Source organism: Pristis pectinata, chromosome 32, assembly GCF_009764475.1.
Source record: "Pristis pectinata isolate sPriPec2 chromosome 32, sPriPec2.1.pri, whole genome shotgun sequence".
Lineage (NCBI taxonomy): Eukaryota > Metazoa > Chordata > Chondrichthyes > Rhinopristiformes > Pristidae > Pristis > Pristis pectinata.
Window position 1 is genome coordinate 3680465 of NC_067436.1, and position 22124 is coordinate 3702588.

A 22124-nucleotide genomic window follows, 5' to 3' on the forward strand; every position below is an offset into this window, starting at 1 on the left:
GATACCATGGGCATACATTTGAACACCAGTGTGCAAAAAGCAACAAGCATTTATCTGTAATATATATTTTTTCTGTTATAGCCAGTTGCTAGGCAGATTAAATTTAACAGCATTCTAAATTACAGCTATGCTGCCAACTGAAAAACTCCACCCCTTCCCTCCACCTTTTTTTTGATGGGCATTTCCCTCTATCTTTCAGTCTAGATAAAGGGTCTTGACCCAAAACATCGACTGTCCATTTCCCTTCATAGATGCTGCCTGACCCGCGGAGTTCCTCCAGCATCTTGTGTGTTGCACGAATAACTCTGTTGATTTGTTATTTGCAAATAATAGTGGCAGAATAATGGAGTTATTCTAAATTCAAGAAAATAAGTTAAAAAACATATTGGAAGACTTGTTGCACAAGGCCTTAAATGAATTTCATGATTTCATTCAAAGATATTCAAAGTATTGTCCCTATGCAGTACTTCAAGTATCTGACACAAGAACAGCTGGATGTTTACAGAAATAATGAATTCAACTGCTGGTTGCTTAACAAAGTGTCTATTTTCACTTTCTTCTCTTGGTGAAATTACAAAGTGTTGGCCCTGATCAAGAACCTATTCCCTCCTCCCTCTCTCACACACAGTAAAACCGGCCACAATCCCTATGACCCCACGATCTGCCCACACGTATACAATGCCCTCATTCCAGTATCCCATTCCCCAAAAGTCACACAAGCTGCCCAGATCCATCTATCACTGTAGCTTTTCCAGTCTTCCAAAATGCAAGGCTCCAATCCCCCTCTCCCCTAGCACAGGGCCAAATGAGCTTCTGGCTACTGATCCGCACCTTCATCTCCCTACTTCCTCCCGAGCCCAGCCGTAGACAGCAGCTGCTGAAACTGTGCAATGCCTGATCAGTTATACACAAGGCCTTGGGTCATGGGTGAAAATGAAGTTTTCAGTGACAGCCAATGACCAGACCCTGTTGTGCTGCTGCTATATTCTTTCCAGCACATCCCTTTCAGGGAAGCAGGAAGAATGGAATAATTTTCTTCAGTAAAGTTCGACGACAGTGTTGACATCCTTTCAACATCAGTGTCTGTACTTTTGAGTGGATATGTACTTTTTGCTTTAAACCACACAGGTTACAAAATATGCTAGAAGCAAACAAAATGAATGAAAGTAAAACAATTGAAGATCCATGCATAGCACAAAAATGATCTTACTTGTCCCTTTGTTAAGCTTTCCCAACGATCAGGACCTTGTGGAAGCAGTGAATGCAGCAGCTCCATTCTTTCTCGCAGTGGTGGAAGTAACATTGTAGCACCCACAGACAGCGTCTCTATCACAGCCTAAAACAGCAGAACAAGACCATTTATTTTCTAGCCTTGCACACACAGTTCTAGACAATAACAACATCTTTTACACTCACAAAAGCATCAACGTTTTTGAAAACACAAGTTACCATTATGCTGAAAATTAATTTTGAAACTGCCTTGTGTCCTAATTACTGGAAGCACGTAGCTGATTCACTGTTATTCCTCTGATCTAGAAAGTATTGATGACAGCATGGCTGTTTATCATTCACACAAACTATACTTCCTGATTATATTTACTGTAGGCAAGCCAAATATAGTGAACTCTGAGTTTTAGTCACTCAAAGACAAAATTAATGGGGTTAAAAATGTGTTTTCTTCTCTGGAGCAAAATGCTACATTCTGATGCATATTGTTTACTAGATGATTACTCACTCCATTAAACCAAGCTGTTCAGGTACATGGTGGTAATGTATAGAGCAAGTTGTGCCACTACCCTGTGTTATATATACACAACTGTTGGATGCCAAGAATTATAGAACTCAAGAACTGAGAAAACATCTTCTGTCAGTGGCAACACAGGTAGACAGAGTGAAGGTGGTATGTGGCATGCTTGACTTCATCGGCCGAGGCATTTAGTATAGGAGTTGGGATGTCACGTTACAGGTGTACAAATTGTTGGTGAGACTGCACTTGGAGTATTGTGTTCAGTTCTGGTCATGATACTTTAGCAAGGATGCAATTAAGCTAGAGGGAGTACAGAAAAGATTCACAGGAATGTTGTGTGGATTGGAGGTATACACCCTCAGCATTATCCTGAAATGTCTAAATTACATGCTCGGTGACTTGAAACCACAGGCTTATGTCCCAAGTTGCATCAACTGTGGTTCAGTGGTGGCACCTCTGCATTTTTTTTTTAAACATGGGGTATCAGATGAACTTGATGAGGATAATGCAATTGAGGTGGTGTATGTGGACTTCCAGATGGCTTCCAAAAAGTCTTTCAAAAGGCTTTTGATAAAAATGCCACATAATAGACTTTTCAGCAAAGTTGACGCACGTGACACAAGAAGTGACATTAATGGTCTGGATACAATGTTGGCCGAGTAAGAGACAGAAGGCCATGGTGAATGGGCATCTCTCGGAATGAAGCAAGGCGAATAGTGGCTTCCCCGTGGATTGGTATTAAGTCCATTTTTTTAAAAATCTAAATTAATGACTAAAATTTGTGTGTGCAAGCCACAATTTCTAAATTTGCAGATGACACAAAACTTGGCAGTATTGTGAACTGCAAAGATTATAATGATAAATTGCTCAGGATAGTGGAATGAGTAGATACAGAGCAGATGAAGCTTAATGTGGAGAAATGTGAGGTGATACATTTGACAAAAGAATGAGAAGCATGATAGAACAAAGGATACTGCTTTAAAAAGAGGTGCGGGAGCAGAAGGACCTGTGTGCACAAATCATTGAAAGTGGCTTGGCCAGTTGAGAAAGCAGTTAATAAGGCATACACTATCCTGGGGCTTTATCAGTAGAGGCATAAAGTATAAAAGCAGGGAAGATATGTTGAACCTTTACAAAGCTCTGCCTCAACTGGAGTATCATGCTCAATTCTGGTTGCCCCATAATGATGAGAAGGCGTAAAAGGTGGTCCAGAAAAGATATACAAGAATGATTCCTGGAATGAGGAGCTACAATTTACAAGGATGGATTAAAGGTGCTAGGACTGTTTTCTTTGAAGGAAGGAAGGCTGAAGGGAGATTTTATAGGTATATAAAATGAAGGGTCTGGATCAAATTGATGGTGGCAGGCTGTTCCTTTTGGTGTAGGGGTTGAGGACTAGAGGATACATATAAAATAAAGGAGAAGAGAATTAAGAGTGACATGTGGAAGATTTTTTTTAATGTAGTATGTGGTTGGAATGGAATGCACTGCCACATATGGTGGACACGGGTTCCATTGTGGCCTTTAAGATAGAATGGCATAAATATGTAGCAAGGTAAAATTTGCAAAGCTACAGAGAAAGGGCCAATGGACTAACGGCAAGGGTAACAAGCATAGGGAACCTTGGTTTTCAAGGGATATTGGTGAGCTGGTTAAGAAAAAGAGAGAGGTGTATAGCAGGTATAGGCAACTAGGAACAGATAAGGTACTTGAAGAGTATAGGAAATGTAAGAAAGTACTAAAAAAGGAAATCAGGAAGGCAAAAAGAAGACATGAGGCTGCTTTGGCAGATAATGTGAAGGTAAACCCAAAGGGTTTCTACAGGTATATTAAGAGCAAAAGGATAGTAAGAGACAGAATTGGTCCCCTAGAAGATCAGAGTGGTCGTATATGTGTGGAGCCTCAGGAGATGCGGGAGGTCTTAAACAGCTTTTTTGCATCAGTATTTACTCAGGAAACTGGCATCGTGGATATGGAAGGGAAACAAGCACTAGTGTCATGGAACATATAGAGATTAAAAAGGAGGAGGTACTTGATGCTTTACAGTGAATAAAGGTAGATAAATCCCCAGGGCCTGACAAGATATTTCCTCGGACCTTGAGAGAGACTAGTGTAGAAATTGCAGGGGCCCTGGCAGATATATTTAAAATGTCCTTAGCCACGGGTGCGGTGCCAGAGGACTGGAGGATAGCTCATGTTGTTCCATTGTTTAAGAAAGGCTCGAAGAGTAAACCAGGTAATTACAGGTCAGTGAGCCCGACATCAGTAGTGGGTAAATTATTGTAAGGTGTTCTGATAGGACATATAAGTATTTGGACAGCCAAGGGTTGATTAAGGATAGTCAGCATGGTTTTGTGCGTCGTAGATCATGTTTAACGAATCTTGTGGAGTTTTTTGAGGAGGTCACTAAGAAAGTAGATGAAGGTAAGGCTGTGGATGTTGTCTACATGGACTTTAGTAAGGCCTTTGACAAGCTCCCACATGGGAGATTAGTTCAGAAGGTTCAGTCAATGGGTATCCATGGAAAGGTTGTAAACTGGATTCAAAATTGGCTGAGTGGGAGAAGACAGAGAGTGGTTGTGGATGGTTGTTTCTCAGATTGGAGGCCTGTGACTAGTGGTGTGCCTCAGGGATCTACGTTAGTGCCATTGTTGTTTGTTGTATATATCAATGATCTAGACGATAATGTGGTAAATTGGATTAGTAAGTTTGCGGATGACACTAAGATTGGAGGTGTAGTGGACAGTGAGGAAGGCTTTCAAAGCTTGCAGAGGGATCTGGACCAAATGGAAAAATGGTCCAGAAAATGGCAGATGGAATTTAATGCAGACAAGTGTGAGGTGTTGCATTTTGGAAGGACAAATCAAGGGAGGACATACACAGTAAATGGTAGGGCACTGAGGAGTGCAGAGGAACAAAGGGATCTGGAGTTCAGAAACATAATTCCTTGAAAGTAGAATCACAGGTAGACAGGGTTGTTAAAAAGGCTTTTGGCATCCTGGCATTTATAAATCAAAGTATTGAGTATAGGAGTTGGAATGTTTTGGTGAGGTTGTATAAGTCATTGGTGAGACCAAATTTAGAATATTGTGTGCAGTTCTGGTCCCCCAACTACAGGAAGGATGTCAGTAAGATTGAAAGAGTGCAGAGGAGATTTACAAGAATGTTGCCGGGTCTTCAGGAGTTGAGTTATAAGGAAAGATTGAGCATGTTAGGACTTTATTCCTTGGAGCAGAGAAGAATGAGGGGAGCTATGATAGAGGTTTGTAAAATGATGAGGGGCATAGACAGGGTTAATGCAGTAGGCTCTTTCCACCTAGATTAGGAGAGATAAGTACGAGAGGACATGGCTTTAGGGTGAAAGGGGAAAGGTTTAGGGGGAACATTAGAGGGAACTTCTTCACTCAATGAGTGGTGGGAGTGTGGAACAGGCTGCCATCTGATGTCGTAAATGCGGGCTCGCTCTTAACTTTTAAGAGTAAATTGGATAGATATATGGACGAGAGAGGTCTGGAGGGGTATGGGCTGGGGGCAGGTAAATGGGACTAGCAGAATAATGTTTCAGCACAGACTAGAAGGGCCAAATGGCCTGTTTTCTGTGCTGTAGTTTTCTATGGTTCTATGGATGGAATGAGAGAGGAACTGAAAGAACCAGCATGGATATGGTGGGGCAAATGGTCTCCTTCCATGCTATAACCATTCTACGATTCTATGTGCGAGTCAGAAGATTATGGGGTCATGTCGCAATCCAGAAACTCAAGCCAAATAATTGAGGCTGCAATGTTCAAGGCAAAATAAAGGAAGTGCGGCACCATCAGAAGTGTTATCTTTTAGATGAGACGATCTGACTGGACGTAAAAGATTTTACACCTTGAGTTTTGAAACAGAACAGGAAAATTTCCCCACTGGCCTGCATATTTATCCCCTTGATCAATGTCACTAAAATAATCACACTACTGTTAGAAAGAACTGTTGTGTTTCCTGCTTTACAGACAGTGATGATACTTCATTGGTTGTACAGCAGGAGGCACATTGGCTGCCAGTTTCTCATCACCCTGCCACAGGTTAGGTTTTAAATGCTTTAAAATGTTAATATTGGGCACATCACGGTCCCAACTACCTTTTGAGAAGTTAAAAAAAAATCACCCCAATGGGAAAAATCAAGAAAAGGGTCACATTATAAAAGTCAAAAAAGCAATTGGTTCAAAAAAATATTAGTGACTGGTCCAAAAGTTACTAAAAATGGAAACAAATGTCCAATAGTAATTTCATCTGTCTATTTTAAATATATAACTTATTGAAATTCCTTTTCCAGTTCCTACTCACAATCCACATGAAGAAAATGCAGTATCTGAGTATCTTCAGTCAGACACACACTCAGTTTCTGACACCAGAACAGTCACTTTAAGTACATTATCCTTGGTCCCAAATTCAAAACTATTTCAACAGTACATGTATTTAAGTGAATTAAATCCATCAAGCAATAACAAATTTAAGCAAGAAAGAATGGCTATAATAACTTGCCTCTTGAATTTCATCTGGCACAGAGGAGTCCATTAGTCTGAATAACAGGTTACGCAGTGGTCTGGCCTGACTGCCAAGGATACTGGTCGCTACACCACCAGCTAGCGCCAGTGCCAGATGGTTGGACAGCAGTTTGAGACATAATTTAAGAAAATTATGATGCTCCCTAAAAAATTAATAATAAATTTGATTTAAACTAATTCCAGATGCAGACATTTAATGAACATAAAAAACAGAGTTCTTACACAGAAAATACCAATTAGAATTTGCTTTGCACATAATCCACTGGCTGTGAAAAATGGACTGATTGTTTTAGAAAACCTTCCAATTGCTCCCAAAATAATTTGTGCAGTTACTGAACATTAAAAAAAACCCTAGTATATTTGGAAATAATTTCAAAAAGAGAAATGCCTTTGAGGGTACAATGATACTATAAGCCTATGGTTATTTATTGCCTTCATTTGAATTGGCTTTAATCTATTTAAATATTGAAGGCTTAATATGTCCATTAAAGTAGCAAATAGCAAAACTTTGTGTGGATGTATGAATATTTGCACATTAACATCATGCACTCTGTTCAATACCTAGTATCTCCCATGCCAGCATATGAAAGAAAAAGAATGTGCCACAACTTCAGTGAATTTTCTCCATCTGCCAACATTTTTAGGTTAGTTATGCTGGCATATGGAAAGAAAAAGAATGTGCCACAATTTCAATGAACGTTCTCCAACTGCCAACATTTTTTGGTTAATTAAAAGGTCTTGTTAATAGGTTCTGTATATGTCTCTGTACTTGATGTCCAATCCTATTACGTTTAAGACTAAATAAATACAAGGTGCACTTCTCAAAGACATAATGATGTGCAAAGGTGTATTTGTTTTACCGCACATCAATAAAGGCAAGGTTGTTAAGCTTCATATAGGTAAAAATTCATTCCCAGTCAATAGTGTTACACTTGCAATAAAGTCACATCAGTACATTGTACACTAACCCAAAATTCATTCATATTCTGCTATAAAACACGTTTAGTTACTGACTGACTAGGAATGAATGACTAGGCAATGATGTTCATGGTACAATACAGTTAACATTCTGCTTAGAACATTAACATGCTTTTCTCACAGAAATTATGAATGTATCCAAGAATCAGGAACCCAACATCCAACCTCCCATAAACATCTCACAGCACCAATAATCTGACCATGAATTCTAACCCACCAGACATGACATCTAATCATACCTGGATGACGGGAAAGGAAGAGGTGGAACTTCACTGTTGATGCCATCACAGTACCATTCGAGAAATGATCGTAAGTGAGAGAAAGTGCTTTCTTCTAAATCTACGCAGTAAGGTCTGTGCCATGCTACCACTTGCCTGTCATAACAAAATTAATGCAGCGCTGAAAAATCAGTCAAAACAATAACTTAAAGAACTATTGAAAATTAAAAAAATCCATTCTAACCTGTCCCTGGGCAATGCTGTCCAAGCTAGGCTATGAGAAGTCCCAGCAGAGATCTGCTGACATGCTACGCCATCCAAGGCAATCACTTTTTTGGGTTTGGTGATTGGACCAGTAGAGTTTCCCTGACCACACTGTCCCATAGAATTATTTCCCCAAGCATAAACCTCGTTATCTGGAAATAAAATGAGAAAGCACAACTTAATGAAAAACTAAATTACATTAACATTAAATATCTCATTATTCACAAATAAAAAAATGCCATAAATCTGGCCAATTCAATGATGCAAAAGAAAATGAATAAAGTTGTATTCATGTAATACATTTCATAGTTGCAAGATTAGGAGGTGGTCATTTGAAACTGAGGTATGTAGGAAATTCTTCTCAAGGGGTGGTGAATCTTTAGAATTCACAACCCCAGAGTGTAATGTCATACTATGACAATATTTAAATAATTAATAATACCACTTTATTCCAGCAATTTAAAATGTAACTTTCCTCCCAACAGTCATAAAATGCTCATTCTGAGTTTGGGGATCTTCTGTTAGGTCTCTGGTGCACAACTATGAACAAATTGCCCATTGTTGTGGGGGAAACTCCAGTAACCTCCTGGTCCTCTCGACTCAGCTGAGAAGGGCAGGCACGGTAGTGTAGTGGTTAGCATAATGCTATTACAGTGCCAGAGACCTGGGTTCAATTCCGGCCACTGTCTGTAAGGAGTTAGTACGTTCTCCCTGTGACTGCGTGGGTTTCCTCTGGGTGCGCTGGTTTCCTCCCACATTCCAAAGACGTATGGGTTAGGGAGTTGTGGGCATGCTATATTGGCGCCAGAAGCGTGGCGACACTTGCGGGCTGCCCCAGAACACTCTAAGCAAAACATGTATTTCACTGTGTGTTTCGATGTACATGTGACTATAAGATATCTTATCTTAGCTAGTAAGTGTGGGGCTTCTGCGTTCACCTGCATATCCCAAACTTGCCAGCAAGACCCAAACCATCTTGAGCTTCACTAGAATTTAGTTGTTAAAACACCAGATGGAAACATGTAATCCAGGTGCACATAAGAAGCTTCAATAATTAGCCTTTCATCACAATTTGCAAAAAAAACTAGATATACAAATTCCTTTGATCTCCTAACAGTCAGAAACTGTATTCTAAATAGCCCACATGCTGCTTTTTCACACCTTTACCTCACATGCACAATACAGGAAGTTTATGTTACCACATTTTCCCTCCATTAAAGCATAAATACTTGCCATAGAATTGAAACATTTGTTAAAGGTTTTCATCTTTGCTACTCTGGAAACTTTAACTTTTGCACTGTTGGGGCAGCAACCTGGTTATTAAACGTACCACCACATTGTTTAACCAAAACAAGTCAACACATTGGGGCAAGTTCTTAGACAGCTCTAGTTACATCACAGGTCATTCTAGAAATTAAGTGCACCTGGTCAAGTGAATTTGAGTTGTTATTCTAGGCACAAGCCCTTATACTGAATAGCTACCTTTAATATAGTGTGGGAAGTAGGCAAAGTCCGTTCAGCTCTACCACCCAACCTCATACAACTCACCTTCAAAAGCTATCCAACTCTTTCCCTCATCCCACTTGTACAGAAACAGTAAATATCATGACTTGATTTGGCTATATTATAAATTATACAAATAAGATTGAATTATCCCTGACATGATTAGTGCACATTCGCCATGCAATGTTCCTTTTGGAGTACAGCGGGGCAAATTAGTCAAAACTGTCTCAGAAAAATTTTTCACATACAAGGATGTGTAATACCTGCTCAAAGCTTCAGTTGCAACTAAAGTTTGTAAGAGGAGGGCTTGTGATAATAATGGTTGATTGTGTTACAGTGCAATAGTAGTGCACGTATTCGAATGGATTAGAATTTAGGCCATTAAATGAGGCCATCATTTAATTCAAGTTTTCTTTGAAACCATTCTAGAAGACCAGTTTTCTCCTATGTTATTAGCAGGCAAAAGTAGAAACAACAGTCAAAGTACACACAAACTGGCTCTGCAAGAAATCTTTCTTTTATCAGAGGTCAAGGAACAATAAATTTCCCACTTTGATGGACAAGTGTTGCATACGAGGTATAAAATTCTTAAGAGTTCCAGTTTCACTGCAGCAACACCTCAGTACTTGGAAGTGGCAAGCAGACAAAACTAATGAGGTGCTGTCAAAAAAAAAAGATAAAATAGGAAGAGAGGGAGAGAGAGAAATTGGGGGGGAGGGGGAAGAAGGGAGACAGAGGGAGAAGAAAGGGGTAGGAAGACAGAGGGAGGAGGAAGTGAGGGGAAAAAAAAAGGTAGAGAAGAATAAAAGCAGAAAAGAAATAAAAGAATCTCCAAGCAAGTTTGCTCATTGCATCATTCTGTGACATCTGCCAACAAAGTTGGCAAAAATTGGAGAACAAAATTAAGGGTGATCCTTGTAAATTCTGTAATTGCTGAAGAGGATTTTTCACACCTGGGCATAGGGCAACTTATGACATATTTTTTATTCTACCTTAAATGTAACCATCAAAACAGACAGTCAGAATGGAGCAAATAAAATGATTATTGGAAATTCAAGAATTGGAAAAGCTAGGCATCGCTAAAACAATAATAAATTCACTTCAGAGAAAGAGGGGGAAAACAGTAGTTCTTGCAATTGTAGTATGCCAAAAGCATGCTATATGGTTGTTGCCAAACATGTCAACCACCATTTTAGTCATGGGCTTTCCGCTGTAAAGTTTGAAATTGCAGAGGGATTACTGATTCAGTGTTAAACAGTGATGCACTGCAGAGGAACCATGGTGGGTGGGGGTTAGGACACAAATCTCACAACTTCTCTTGGTTGGATATCAGTCCAAACCAATGAAACAAGCTTGTCCTAGGAATGCCCAGAAATATCCCTATCTAGCTTCTAAAAGCAGCATTGCACCCAGAATGACATCATTTGACATGCATCTCATGTTGAAATCATGCTGATGCACACACAACCATGACACACACCAAAAATGGTGGTTAGTGTTTGGTTCCAATAGAAGTCCGTTGTCAATCACATAGCATTGAGATAAATTGAACCAATCAAATTTCTAGGCCATTATTCCTTTAACCATTAGCCTACTTCCTTCTCAGTTGCCTACAAGTGTTGAGAAGGGAAGAACCAGATTAATCAATCAAGTTCATGCACCTGAAGGGCATGAGAAAAGGGCATAAAATGAATCTGTAATACAATTAACCAAAAACTGTTTTACTAATATAGATATATTCAACTTCATTTTTGTAAAGATGGCAAGAAAAACAGTATTATAAATATGATTTAAGGCTAAATATTTAGCATATTCTGCATACATATTTTGCAGACCCTCTCCCTGCTTCAATCTGAGGTTCCCATCTGTTTTAAGAAGACCACTGTCATCCCAATACCTAAGAAAAACAAGGTAACATGCCTTAATGACTACTGACCAGTGGCTCTGACGTCCACCATTATGAAGTGCTTCGAGAGGCTGGTCATGGCACGCTTTAACTCCAGCCTCCTGGAAAACCTCAACCCATTGCAATTCGCCTACCGCCAAAACAGGTCCACAGTGAATGCCATCTCCCTGCACTCATCTCTGGAGCATTTGGACAGTAAAAACACCTACGTTAGACTATTGTTTTTTTGACTTCAGCTCCGCCTTCAATACTATAATTCCAAACAAACTCATCACCAAACTCAGATCTGGGACGCAACACCTCCCTCTGCAACTGGATCCTTCACTGTCTGACCAACTGACAGCAATCAGTGAGGATAGGCAGCAACGCCTCCAGCACGATTATTCTCAACACTGGTGCCCCACAAGGCCGCATCCTCAGCCCTCTACTCTGGTCTCTTATATACTCACGACTGCATGGCCAGATTCTGCTCTATTTCCATCTACAAGTTTGCAGATGATACCACCGTAGTGGGCCGTATCTCAAACAACGATGAGTCGGAGTACAGCAAAGATATAGAGAGCTTAGTGACATGGTGTCATGACAACAACTTTTCTCTCAATGTCAGCAAAAGAAGAGCTGGTTATTGACCAGGAAAGGGGGCGGTGTACATGCACCTGTCCACATCAATGGTTCTGAGGTCGAGAGGGTTAAGACTTCCAAATTCCTTGGAGCGAATATCACCAATAGCCTGTCCTGGTCCAACCATGGAGATACTACAGCCAAGAAAGCTCACTAGCACCTCTACTTCCTCAGGAGGTTAAAGAAATTTGGCATGTCCCCTTTGACACTCACCAACTTTTATCGATGCACCATAGAAAACATCCTATTTGGATGCTTCATGGCTTGGTAAGGCAACTGCTCTCACCAGGACCCCAAGAAACTGCAGAGAGTTGTGGACACAGCCTAGCACATCACAGAAACCAGCCTCCCCCTCATGAACTGTCTACACCTCTCGTTGCCTTGGTGAAGCAGCCAGCATAATTAAAGACCCCACCCACCCAGGATATTCGCTCTTCTCCCATCAGGCAGAAGATACAGGAGGCTGAGGGCACATACCACCAGGTTCAAGGACAACTTCTATCCCACTGTTATAAGACTATTGAATGTTCCCTTATATGATAAGATGGACTCTTGACCTTACAATCTACCTTGTTATGACCTTGCACTTTTTTGTCTACCTGCACTCCACTTTCACTGTAGCTGTGATACTTCATTCTGTATTCTGTTCTTGTTTTTACCTTGTACTATCTGAATACACTATGTAATGAATTGATCTATGTGAATGGTATACAAGACAGGATTTTCACGGTACCTTGGTACAAGTGAAAATAATAAACCAATACCATATCAGAGTAAGAAAAACTGCTATCTAATTCAGTCTGCACTGAGCCACAGCAACAAAATGAAATGCACTATTTGTAAATAAAAAGCAGCCAGTGCTTGTATATACAAAAAGGCAGATTACATACTTTAAGACATTTAATTTTGGCATGTACAGACATTTGTATTGCACAATTAACATTTCTGATTGCTGGTTTCATGAGATGCTATCTCATTAACTCAGATATTAAAGCTGTAAGTGAAAATAAGAATTCACCAATAAAGCTAAGCAACACTCAGAATTTCATCTAACAATGTAATTAGCAAGCCTACAGACCAAAAATATTCTGATAATATTGGAAGGAATCACATTTTCTCAGGGAAGAGAAGCAAAAGTTACAGAAAGCACTTATGGTAGAGCATAAAACAGAATGGCTGGTTTCAGTGCTTCCAACTATTTTTTTAAAGAAGACACAAGAGGCTGCAGATGCTGGAATCTGCAGCAACACACGAGATGCCTGAGGAACTCAGTGGGTCAAGATGCTGCTCGACACGCTGAGTTCCTCCAGTATCTTGTGTGTATTAAGCTTTAAGATTGTTTTTATATTGTACAAGAGTAAAGTCAGCAACTACAGTTCCAGATATAAAAGGGTCTCATTGAGCTGCCTAAACACTAAAATAAAGATAACAATTTCCACAATCAGTACATCAGCTTAGAAATTCAGATTCTTTTCTTACCGTGTGAAAGAGCCAAACAGTGGCTGTCGCCTATTGAGAGGTCAACTATTCTTGTGGTAGCTAGTTCCTCAATAAGTTTGGGTCTCAAAGCTGTAGCTTCTGAAGAGCCACATCCAAGACAAGCACCACAGCCCCAAGCATACACCTAAGAGGTAAAATTCAGCAAACATGATATCATGGCAAAATTAATTCAGAATGCAACTTTTTCTTACAATATGAAGTCTCTGTGTTACCTGTAACATTAAAAGATGGGTCTGCATGTGTGCATCAATCACTACAAATCTAGCAAACAAATTAGGAATCAAAATTAAGGACAATGTTTACTTCTTTGTTATATTCCCCAAGACCTTTCTCTGTCCAGAGCAGAAGGGAATGTTTATGCATATTTTAACGTTACCTATCTCAGAGATTGTTCTTCTGACTTGCCTGCAGCCACAATGGGGAAATGAAACTGGAAAATGAGAAATGACCACTTGTTCAGGTACTAGCCACTAGAACTGTAATAAATCAGAAAATCTTTTGGCCATTGCTACACCAACAATAAATTCATCAAATAGTACATATTCACTGTTAGAAGGGAATAAAGAAGAACACACCTCCTTTAACCACACGGAGGGGAAAAGCTGTCTAAAGTGCTGAGAAGGGAAACATCAAATTGATTCAATTGATTTCCTGCACCTGAAGCACTGTGTGCAAGAGCAAAAAAAAAGTTTTATTTTGGGGGAAGTAACAGCAGTATACTCATTGTTACATGCTTTCAGAATCCTGGGCTAACCCACCATGAAAATATGATCAATGGTATAACATCAATTCTGCAAGAATATACAAAGGAACCATTTTTTCTTTAACAATGTATTATGTAATATTAAATTCCACACATGTTCTTGTATACTAACCAAAACAGCTCAAATGTTCAGCGTTTTCTTTATCCAGCTTGCTAAACCCTCTTCCCCTCCTGCTCGGAATCTTCTCTCAAAGCTCAGCTTTGCACAGATTCCTTCTACGCTTCAAACACCTCACTGGACTCTTCTCTCCCTCCACATCAGAACTGCTCATCAAAACTTGGCTGTCCCTTGACCTTCCCAGGTTCACTTTTCTAATCAACCTAAATCTTGCAGCCTAAGGAAATCTGTCATCCTTAGCCGATCCAGCCATTATGCAACTCCAGGACACCAATGTAGTTGATTCCTAAATGCCTTCTGAAATGGCATAGCAAGTCACTCAATTCAAGGGCAATTAGGGTTAGGATTAAATGCTGGCCTTGTCAACAATGCCCAAATCTTCCCAAAATGAATAAACAAAGAAAATTACCAAAACCACAGGGGACTGACAAACAGTCCTCCCAGACCCATGCTTTTCTCCACGGATGCTGCCCAGCCTGCTGAGTTCTTCCAGCACCATAGTGTTTTTCAAAGAGTAAAGGACAAATTGATATAGCTGAAGATTAAAAAGGCATAAGAAAGTTTGCCTGGCACATTTACAACAACTAATGAAACAAAAATCTAGAAACTGATCTCAGAGTCAGAGTTATACCACACAGGAACAGGCCCTGGGTCCAACTCACCCAACTAGAGACAAATTAACTGCATGACAAACAGTGGGAAAAAAAACAAGAAAATGAAAGATGGAGAAGGGAAGAAAGATTAGGAAAGTTTAAGAAAAACAATGCAACAGCGATAAAGGAAATTAAATAGCAATGAAACAAATAGAGACTATTACATGAATTGAGGCAACTTTGCTGATGAAAATAATAAAATTTGGTTTAAAAGATTTAGTTCGAAGACCAATATCATGCTACTAAAGATATTAATGTCTTTATTATATTTGGCTGGAATTACTTTTGACATACTGAAATCATCTCTGTAAAATTCTTCATTTATCTCCATGCTCATGCTGATACTTTATAGGTGATATACAGCTGGGGCAAGTAGGCATAGATCATGGATATCACCTTGCCCCTCTGTCCATCTTCCAAAGATAAACTTCATGCTTCATGACACTGATTATTTTAGTAAAACATCACACTCACTATTTACATAATCTTTCTGAAAGCAAAAATAACTGCAATAAAAAGGTTATTCAGATCTACTAACCTGGCCTGTTGATGTCAAAGCAAGTGAAGATTGGCTTCCAGCACACACTTTACGAATAAACATTCCTTGCAAGGCTTCAATAACCTTGGGTTTATAAACTCTGTTAGTATCACCATGACCCAGTTTGCCTAGTAAGATAAATCAGGTCAATGATTACCAAGACAATTTGCAGATATATTCAATATATTGGGCAATATGATCTTTTACATGAGAACCTATTGAGACAATGAAACAGAAAGACAGCCTGGTTTTATTAAGAGAAAAGAAGGGTTGATTGGCCAGTGGTGGCATGTGGTGTCCCAGAATGGTTTGTGAAGGCTGACACAGTTGAACTCAAAGAAACATGCTTTATCACCAACACCCCAGACTCCCCTATCATCTTCGCCGTTTCATCTGCACCAAACGTGCACAGTGATATTTCGTCAGGTGTAGGACAGAGGTGATTCTGCAAGTCCTCAACATCAGTTCCACATCCTAAGAAATCTTACATCCTTAGGTCAAACATAGACAAAGAAACCTTCTCATTGCCACCTACCATTCAGTATTCATACTGAGCTCCACTCATGAAGCAGCACCATGGGCATGGAATAGACTCTGGGAGGGAACTTCAATGTTCATCACCAGGAATGGTTCAGTATCAGCAGTACTGAATGAGTTAGATGAGTCCTGAAAACTATAATTGCCTACAGCTGGTGGCAAGAGAAAAAAAAAGAGGGGACAAACATATCTGACCCCACCCTCACCAATCTGCTGTTGTAGATGCATCTGTCCAGCATCCAGTCTTTATGCAAACGAAATCCTTTCCTCACAATAAGAATGTAGTCCATTGTGTTACCACCATGCTAGTCAGGATTTCATGCAAAGGGTAGAAAAGCATGCAAGGAGCAGCACCGGGCATGTCCAAAAATAAAGTGCTGACACTGTTGCTGCAGTACAGAATTACATGCATGCTAAACTCATAAGGGCTAAGTAATCAGATTTGGTCATGGATGAAGATGGACCATTAAACAAGTAGGTGGAGGAGGCATCTCCATGAACATCCCCATCACTGATGAAAACAGAATCATTAATTGCACGTAAAAGACAAGGCTGAGGCAAGCAGAAATTTCTTCAAGCAGAAATTTAAAGCTGACGATCTACCTCATCCCTCATAGGATAGCTTTTAGACAATTCAATTCATTTCACATCATTTCAAGACAAAGATGAGTGGTCTTCCAAAGAAGTACTCCAGAACTAGCCATACCTCCAGCCAAGTTGTTCCAATACATCTACAACACCATCATCACCACACAACATGGAAAATTACAAAGCCAATCAGGCCATTCTCATTTATCAGTTAGAGGAATGGTGCAGTGATCAATAATGAAGGAAGGCCTCAGACTCCACATTAGCACCAAGACAGAGTAGAGCTTTCCAAATAATGCCAAACCTAATCAGTTTTCCAGTCAAGATATGTTTCAGTGTTCATTGAGAGCCCCACATGCATGGTTGTATTTTGCATATATGACAGATAATTTGAGGCTCGTGGATGCCATTTGACAATACTGCACATCTTTGCAGTTGCCATGGCACTAACACAGAAGTGTTAATAAATGTGGCCCATAGTCTTCTGCCTAGAGCTCAAAATGGCCTTATGGTCCTCATAATCAGCTCAAGCATGTACTTTATTTTTGGCATTTAAAAAAAAATATTTAAAATAACAGAACCTTGCAATTGAATCAATGAATTGATTGGAAATTCAATTATAATACTTAGAATTTTATGTGTTACATTTGAAATGTAATCAACCACCAATGAACTGGAGGGCCCTAGGGAGTTTTGAGGAAATGAAGGACCTCGGTGTACACGTCCAACAATCCCTGAAAACAGCAGCACAGGTAGATAAGGTGGTGAAGGCAGCATATGGGATACTTGCCTTCATTAGCCAGGGAATACAAGAGCAGGGAGGTAAAACATTGGTTAGGCCATAGCTGGAGGACTGTGTACATTTCTCGTCACCACACTATAGAAAGGATGTGATTGCACTGGAGAGGGCACAGAGGAGATTCACTACGATGTTGTCTGGGATGCAGCATTTCAATTAATAGACTAGGTGGGCTGGATTTGTTTTCCTTGGAGCAAAGGAGGCAGAGAGGGAATTGACAGAGATATACAAATTATGAGGGGCATAAATACAAAAGATAGTAGGTAACTTTTCTCTATAGTAGAGATATCTAGAACTAGAGGGCATAGGTTTAGGTTAAATGGCAAGAGGTATAGAAGGGATCAGAGGTAGAACTTTTTCACCCTCAGGGTGAGTGGAATCTAGAATACATCGCCTGAGTAAGTGGCAGTGGCAGGCACTCTCACACTTAAGTATCTGGAATCACCAATGCACAGAAGGTAAAGACCAAGTGCTGGTAAATGGGATTAGTATACATAGATACTTGATGGTTGGGATGGACATGGTTTGCCAAGGGGCTTATTCCTGTACACTCACTGACTAAAGAAATACATACAATGATTACAGTTGATACACATTTTCTGTAACATATATTCTACCACAATTTATTTTTCTGGAAGTTTATTGCAGTAAGACTGTTACTTACCATTGTCACCTCCCCCAAAAGACCATGCTGTTCTTCCATCTTTAGATAATGCAATGGTATGCGAGCTTCCACAAGATACTTCACCTACATTGCTGATATCCTTCACCAAAGTGGGGATGTTACGACTATTGCTATCACCGTGGCCTATTGAAAAGGAAAAGTGATAATATGCCATCATTTTGTTTTAAATCTCATAAGTACATTTGCCATTCAAAATAAAGTGTCCAAAGCACAGTTTCCAAATTTTAATGCAAATAATGAAACGAGTGCATTTCCCAAATCTTGAGTAATACTTGCAAATCATTGGTCATGAAATATAAGGGACTTAAGTAAACTTAAATGAACTAAGGAATAATGATCCAGTGATTACATTACTAGACCAGTGAACATATTGTCATACAATAACAATAGTGGTTCCTAACAGTGGCTCTCTGCCATTTTCTCAAAGACAATTATTCTTATCAACAACCCTTATGTCCTCTATATAATCTTTTTAAAACAAGAGACAGACAGTGGAGTGTTAAATGATCTCATATTTAAGTAGGGTAGGTTGAGGTAGTGCATGGAAATGACTGAGATGTAACATTTCAACAAAAGATAAATTGAGATTGGTGCTGCATTAGATGAAGATCTGGAGATAAAAAAAACCAATGCTTATAATGACGACGCAAATATATAATCCAAAACGCCTTCAGATCAAATGTGATACAAAAGTCATAAACAATGGATCATACACCAACAGGAAAACATAGGTAATAAACTCAGTAAAACAAGAATGAGAAAGGCGATAAGCGATATGTTGAATACATTCCTTACACAAGGTTGGTGGACAACTAATTTTTGTACATAGGGCTAAACCATCCAAAATAATAAATTATGAATTATGCCAGAATTGAAAGCTTTAAGTATCTGTAGGGCTTCTGGCTCAAAAGGAAGAAATCACAAAATTCCTAATCTGCCGACTTTTGTGATTGACCATGAAATTGAAAGGGCTGGAGGACGGCAAATATAGTTTCCACATACATAAATGAAGACTTGAAAGAATCATTTAAGGTCTGGTAACACGAATTCTACATTGGGAATATGGTCACATTCCACAGGATGCTATACATATTCAAAGAGCAGTCAGCACAGTTATAAAAGGAATATATCAAGTCTTCCAAACACACAGATTTTTGAGGTAGTTACTGCAATGCAGGGCAAAAGCAATACAGTAGATTTAGTTTATTTGTCTTTGGGAAAGACATTCCTCACAGCTGGATTTTTGTGAATAGTGGAAAATGTGAAATAAAAAGGATACTGGCCTAGAGACTAAAATCACACAAAAACAAACAAAACTGCAGATGTAGGAATCTGAAATAAAAACAGAACTGCTGGACTAACTCCGCAACATTTGTGGAATCTGGCCCTGACTCCCATTTTCTCTTTCCATAAATGCTCCTTGATTGGTTGAGTTCTTCCAGCATTTCTGTTATTGCTTCGCACATGGAAATGTGTTAAAATGGCCCCTTTAATGGAAGGCTCCACCAAATTGTACTGGTGTTGTTAGTGTGTGATTTTCACGTACATACCACATGTAGGAACTTATGTTCAGGGAGAATCAGTTTCAATGTTTCCTTGTTAATGTACATTAGAGTCATAAAATTTGCCCCATCTGGCAACAAATGGGACGGTTACGTTAACATACTATCACAGCACCCACACAGAAATCTCCCACTATACACACATTTCCAGCTACTCAGTTATGGCAGATACATCACACACACACATTGAAACATATTCATGAATGCTCTTCCCCACTTCTTGCAGGAGAAGGTAGCATGAATGTTCCAGCAGTAGTGACAAACCGAGCCAAGTGAGACTCAGGCTAAATCATCTGGGGGGGGGGGGGGGGGGGGGGGGGTGGAAACACCTATAAGAATTCAATTATTCCAAAGCCAGCAAAGAAATGGGAATAACTGAAGATGACAGCATATCTAATCCTCCTTCATACACACCATAATTTTTTCTTCCTTATAACAGGTGGTTTAAGCATACCATTCTCCCATTCCCACTCCTCCTCACACTATGACTATAACTTTATCCTTCCTATTTCAAAAGGGTACCACCTACACAGTACTGGTAGCTGAGCCACCAGAGTAAGAAGGAGATGACAACAGCACTGCTTCACTCCATCAGACAATCTCATCCATCAGCTCAAATCCAGGCACTTTGTGCATAGTAGAGGCAGGAAATGTTGAGACACAATGCAAAGTTGATTGCTGCCAGACAAAAGGAAAAGAACAGCTAGTGTGCCAGGTCTCTCTGGAGTACTATGATAAGGGCTATGGAGACAAAAGAGACTGCAGAATCTGGAATCTGGAGCAAAATATAAACTGCTGCAAGAACTCACTGGGTCAAACAGCATCCGTGGAAGCAAAAGGGACATGTTGACATTTCAAGTTGCCATTTTAAGTTGAGACTCAGCATTGGGCCTTTTATTTTGAAAACACAAGTCTCTGCCTCAACTGGAAGGGCCGTTTAGGTCCCTGGATGGCGGCAAAGAAGGTTGTGTAGGGGCAAGTGTTGTACCTCATATGGTTTGCAGGGGAAAGTGCAGAGTGGACCAGGGAGTCAGAGTGAACAGTCCCTGTGGAAAGCAGAAGGGGTGAGGTATAGAAAAGAGGGGAAGATGTGACCAGTGATGAGATCCTGTTGGAGCTGGCGGAAATGGCAAAGGATGGTATGCTGGATGCAGAGATTAGTGGTGTGAAAGGTGAGGATTAGGGGAATTTTTTCTGTCTGTGGTGAGGCTGGGTGATAAAGGGAAAGCATTTGAGGGCTCCATCAACTATAGTAGAAAAGGATCCCACGTTTTCATAAGTCCTAGAGCAGAAAGTCTATACAATCCTGATGCAGGGTCTTACTCAAAACATCCACACATTGTTTTTGCCTCCACAGATGCTGCTTGACCTGCTGAGTTCTTCAAGCAGTTTACTTTTAAATCCAGGCCATCTAAAACAAAATTGATGAACTAAAAACGAGACTTACCTGTCAAAGGGTACTGCTGTGTGCTCTGTCTCACGGAAATGTGGCTTACACCTGACTGTGCCATACAACTCAAGGATTTCTCAATTCATCGAATGGACCGTACGGAGTCCTTGGGCAAAGTAAGAGGTGAAGAAGTCTGCTTCCTAAACAACTGCTTGTGATACTCAGAAGTTACAGTCCTGGTGAGTTCCTGCACTCTGAATATTTAACGATAAAGTGATGCCCATACTACCTGCCATGGGAGTTCACTTCAGTTATCCTAGCCGCAGTCTACATTGCACCCCAAACGGACGTGATGGCTATACGCAATGAACTATACTCCGTGATCAACAGCCTTGAAACAGGATACCCTGAGGCCCTCTTTATCACTGCAGGTGACTTCAACCAGTTCAACTTCAAGAGTGTGGTACCAAAATACTACCAAACATCCTCGATTATTGCTATATAACCATCAAAGATGCCTAGCGATCTATCCCCTACCCACACTTTGGTAAATCAGACCACCAGCAGCAAGTGTGTAGAGGACTGTGTACCAAACAGGTCAATCCAGGTGTTCCCAAACTGGAAACCATGGATGAACCAGGAGATCCACTCCTGTAGAAGTTCAGGACTACAGCATTCAAATCAGGTAACCCTGACCTATACAAGAAATCGAGATACAACCTTCGTAAAGCTATCAGGGTTTAATGGCCTATAAAACAGCCTCCAATACACCTGTACCCACAGTCACCATCGCAGACATCAGATCTGAACCTGCGGAAAGCATCTGGCCCAGATGGAGTTCTCGGCTATGTCCTTAGATCTTGTGCAGATCAGCTGGCGGTGGTATTTGCAGACATTTTTAACCTCTCCCTGCTTCAATCTGAGGTTCCCACCCACTTTAAAAAGATCACCGTCATCCAGTACCTAAGAAAATCAAGGTAACGTGCCTTAATGACTAATCACCTGGTGGCTCTGACATCCACCATCATGAAGTGCTTCAAGAGGCTGGTCATGGCACCCCAGCCTCCTAGACAACCTCAACCCATTGCAATTCACCTACCGCTGAAACAGGTCCACGGCAGATGCAATCTCACTGGCACTACACTCATCTCTGGAGCATCTGAATAATAAATACACCTACAAAAGACTATTATTTATTAACTACACC

The 22124-nt window shown here is 40.1% G+C and overlaps 1 protein-coding gene across 19 annotated transcripts in view; it reads right to left on the bottom strand.

Moving 5' to 3' along the window:
- The window catches only part of herc1 (HECT and RLD domain containing E3 ubiquitin protein ligase family member 1), a 278704-nt gene that overhangs the window by 162060 nt on the left and 94520 nt on the right, over positions 1-22124 (bottom strand). For 2 of the 19 annotated variants that reach the window (XM_052042340.1, XM_052042325.1), the window contains exons 12-13: positions 6272-6437; positions 1211-1336 (exon numbers count right to left, since the gene is read on the bottom strand). The exons of 11 other annotated variants lie outside the window; for them this stretch is intronic. In XM_052042340.1, coding sequence (XP_051898300.1) covers positions 1211-1336; positions 6272-6437 — 292 coding nt within the window. Of the gene's footprint in view, positions 1-1210; positions 1337-6271; positions 6438-7511; positions 7647-7734; positions 7907-13263; positions 13409-15356; positions 15485-17944; positions 18089-22124 lie in introns of all 19 variants that reach the window. 6 more of the 19 variants (XM_052042328.1, XM_052042322.1, XM_052042327.1 and 3 more) reach the window with 6 other exon arrangements.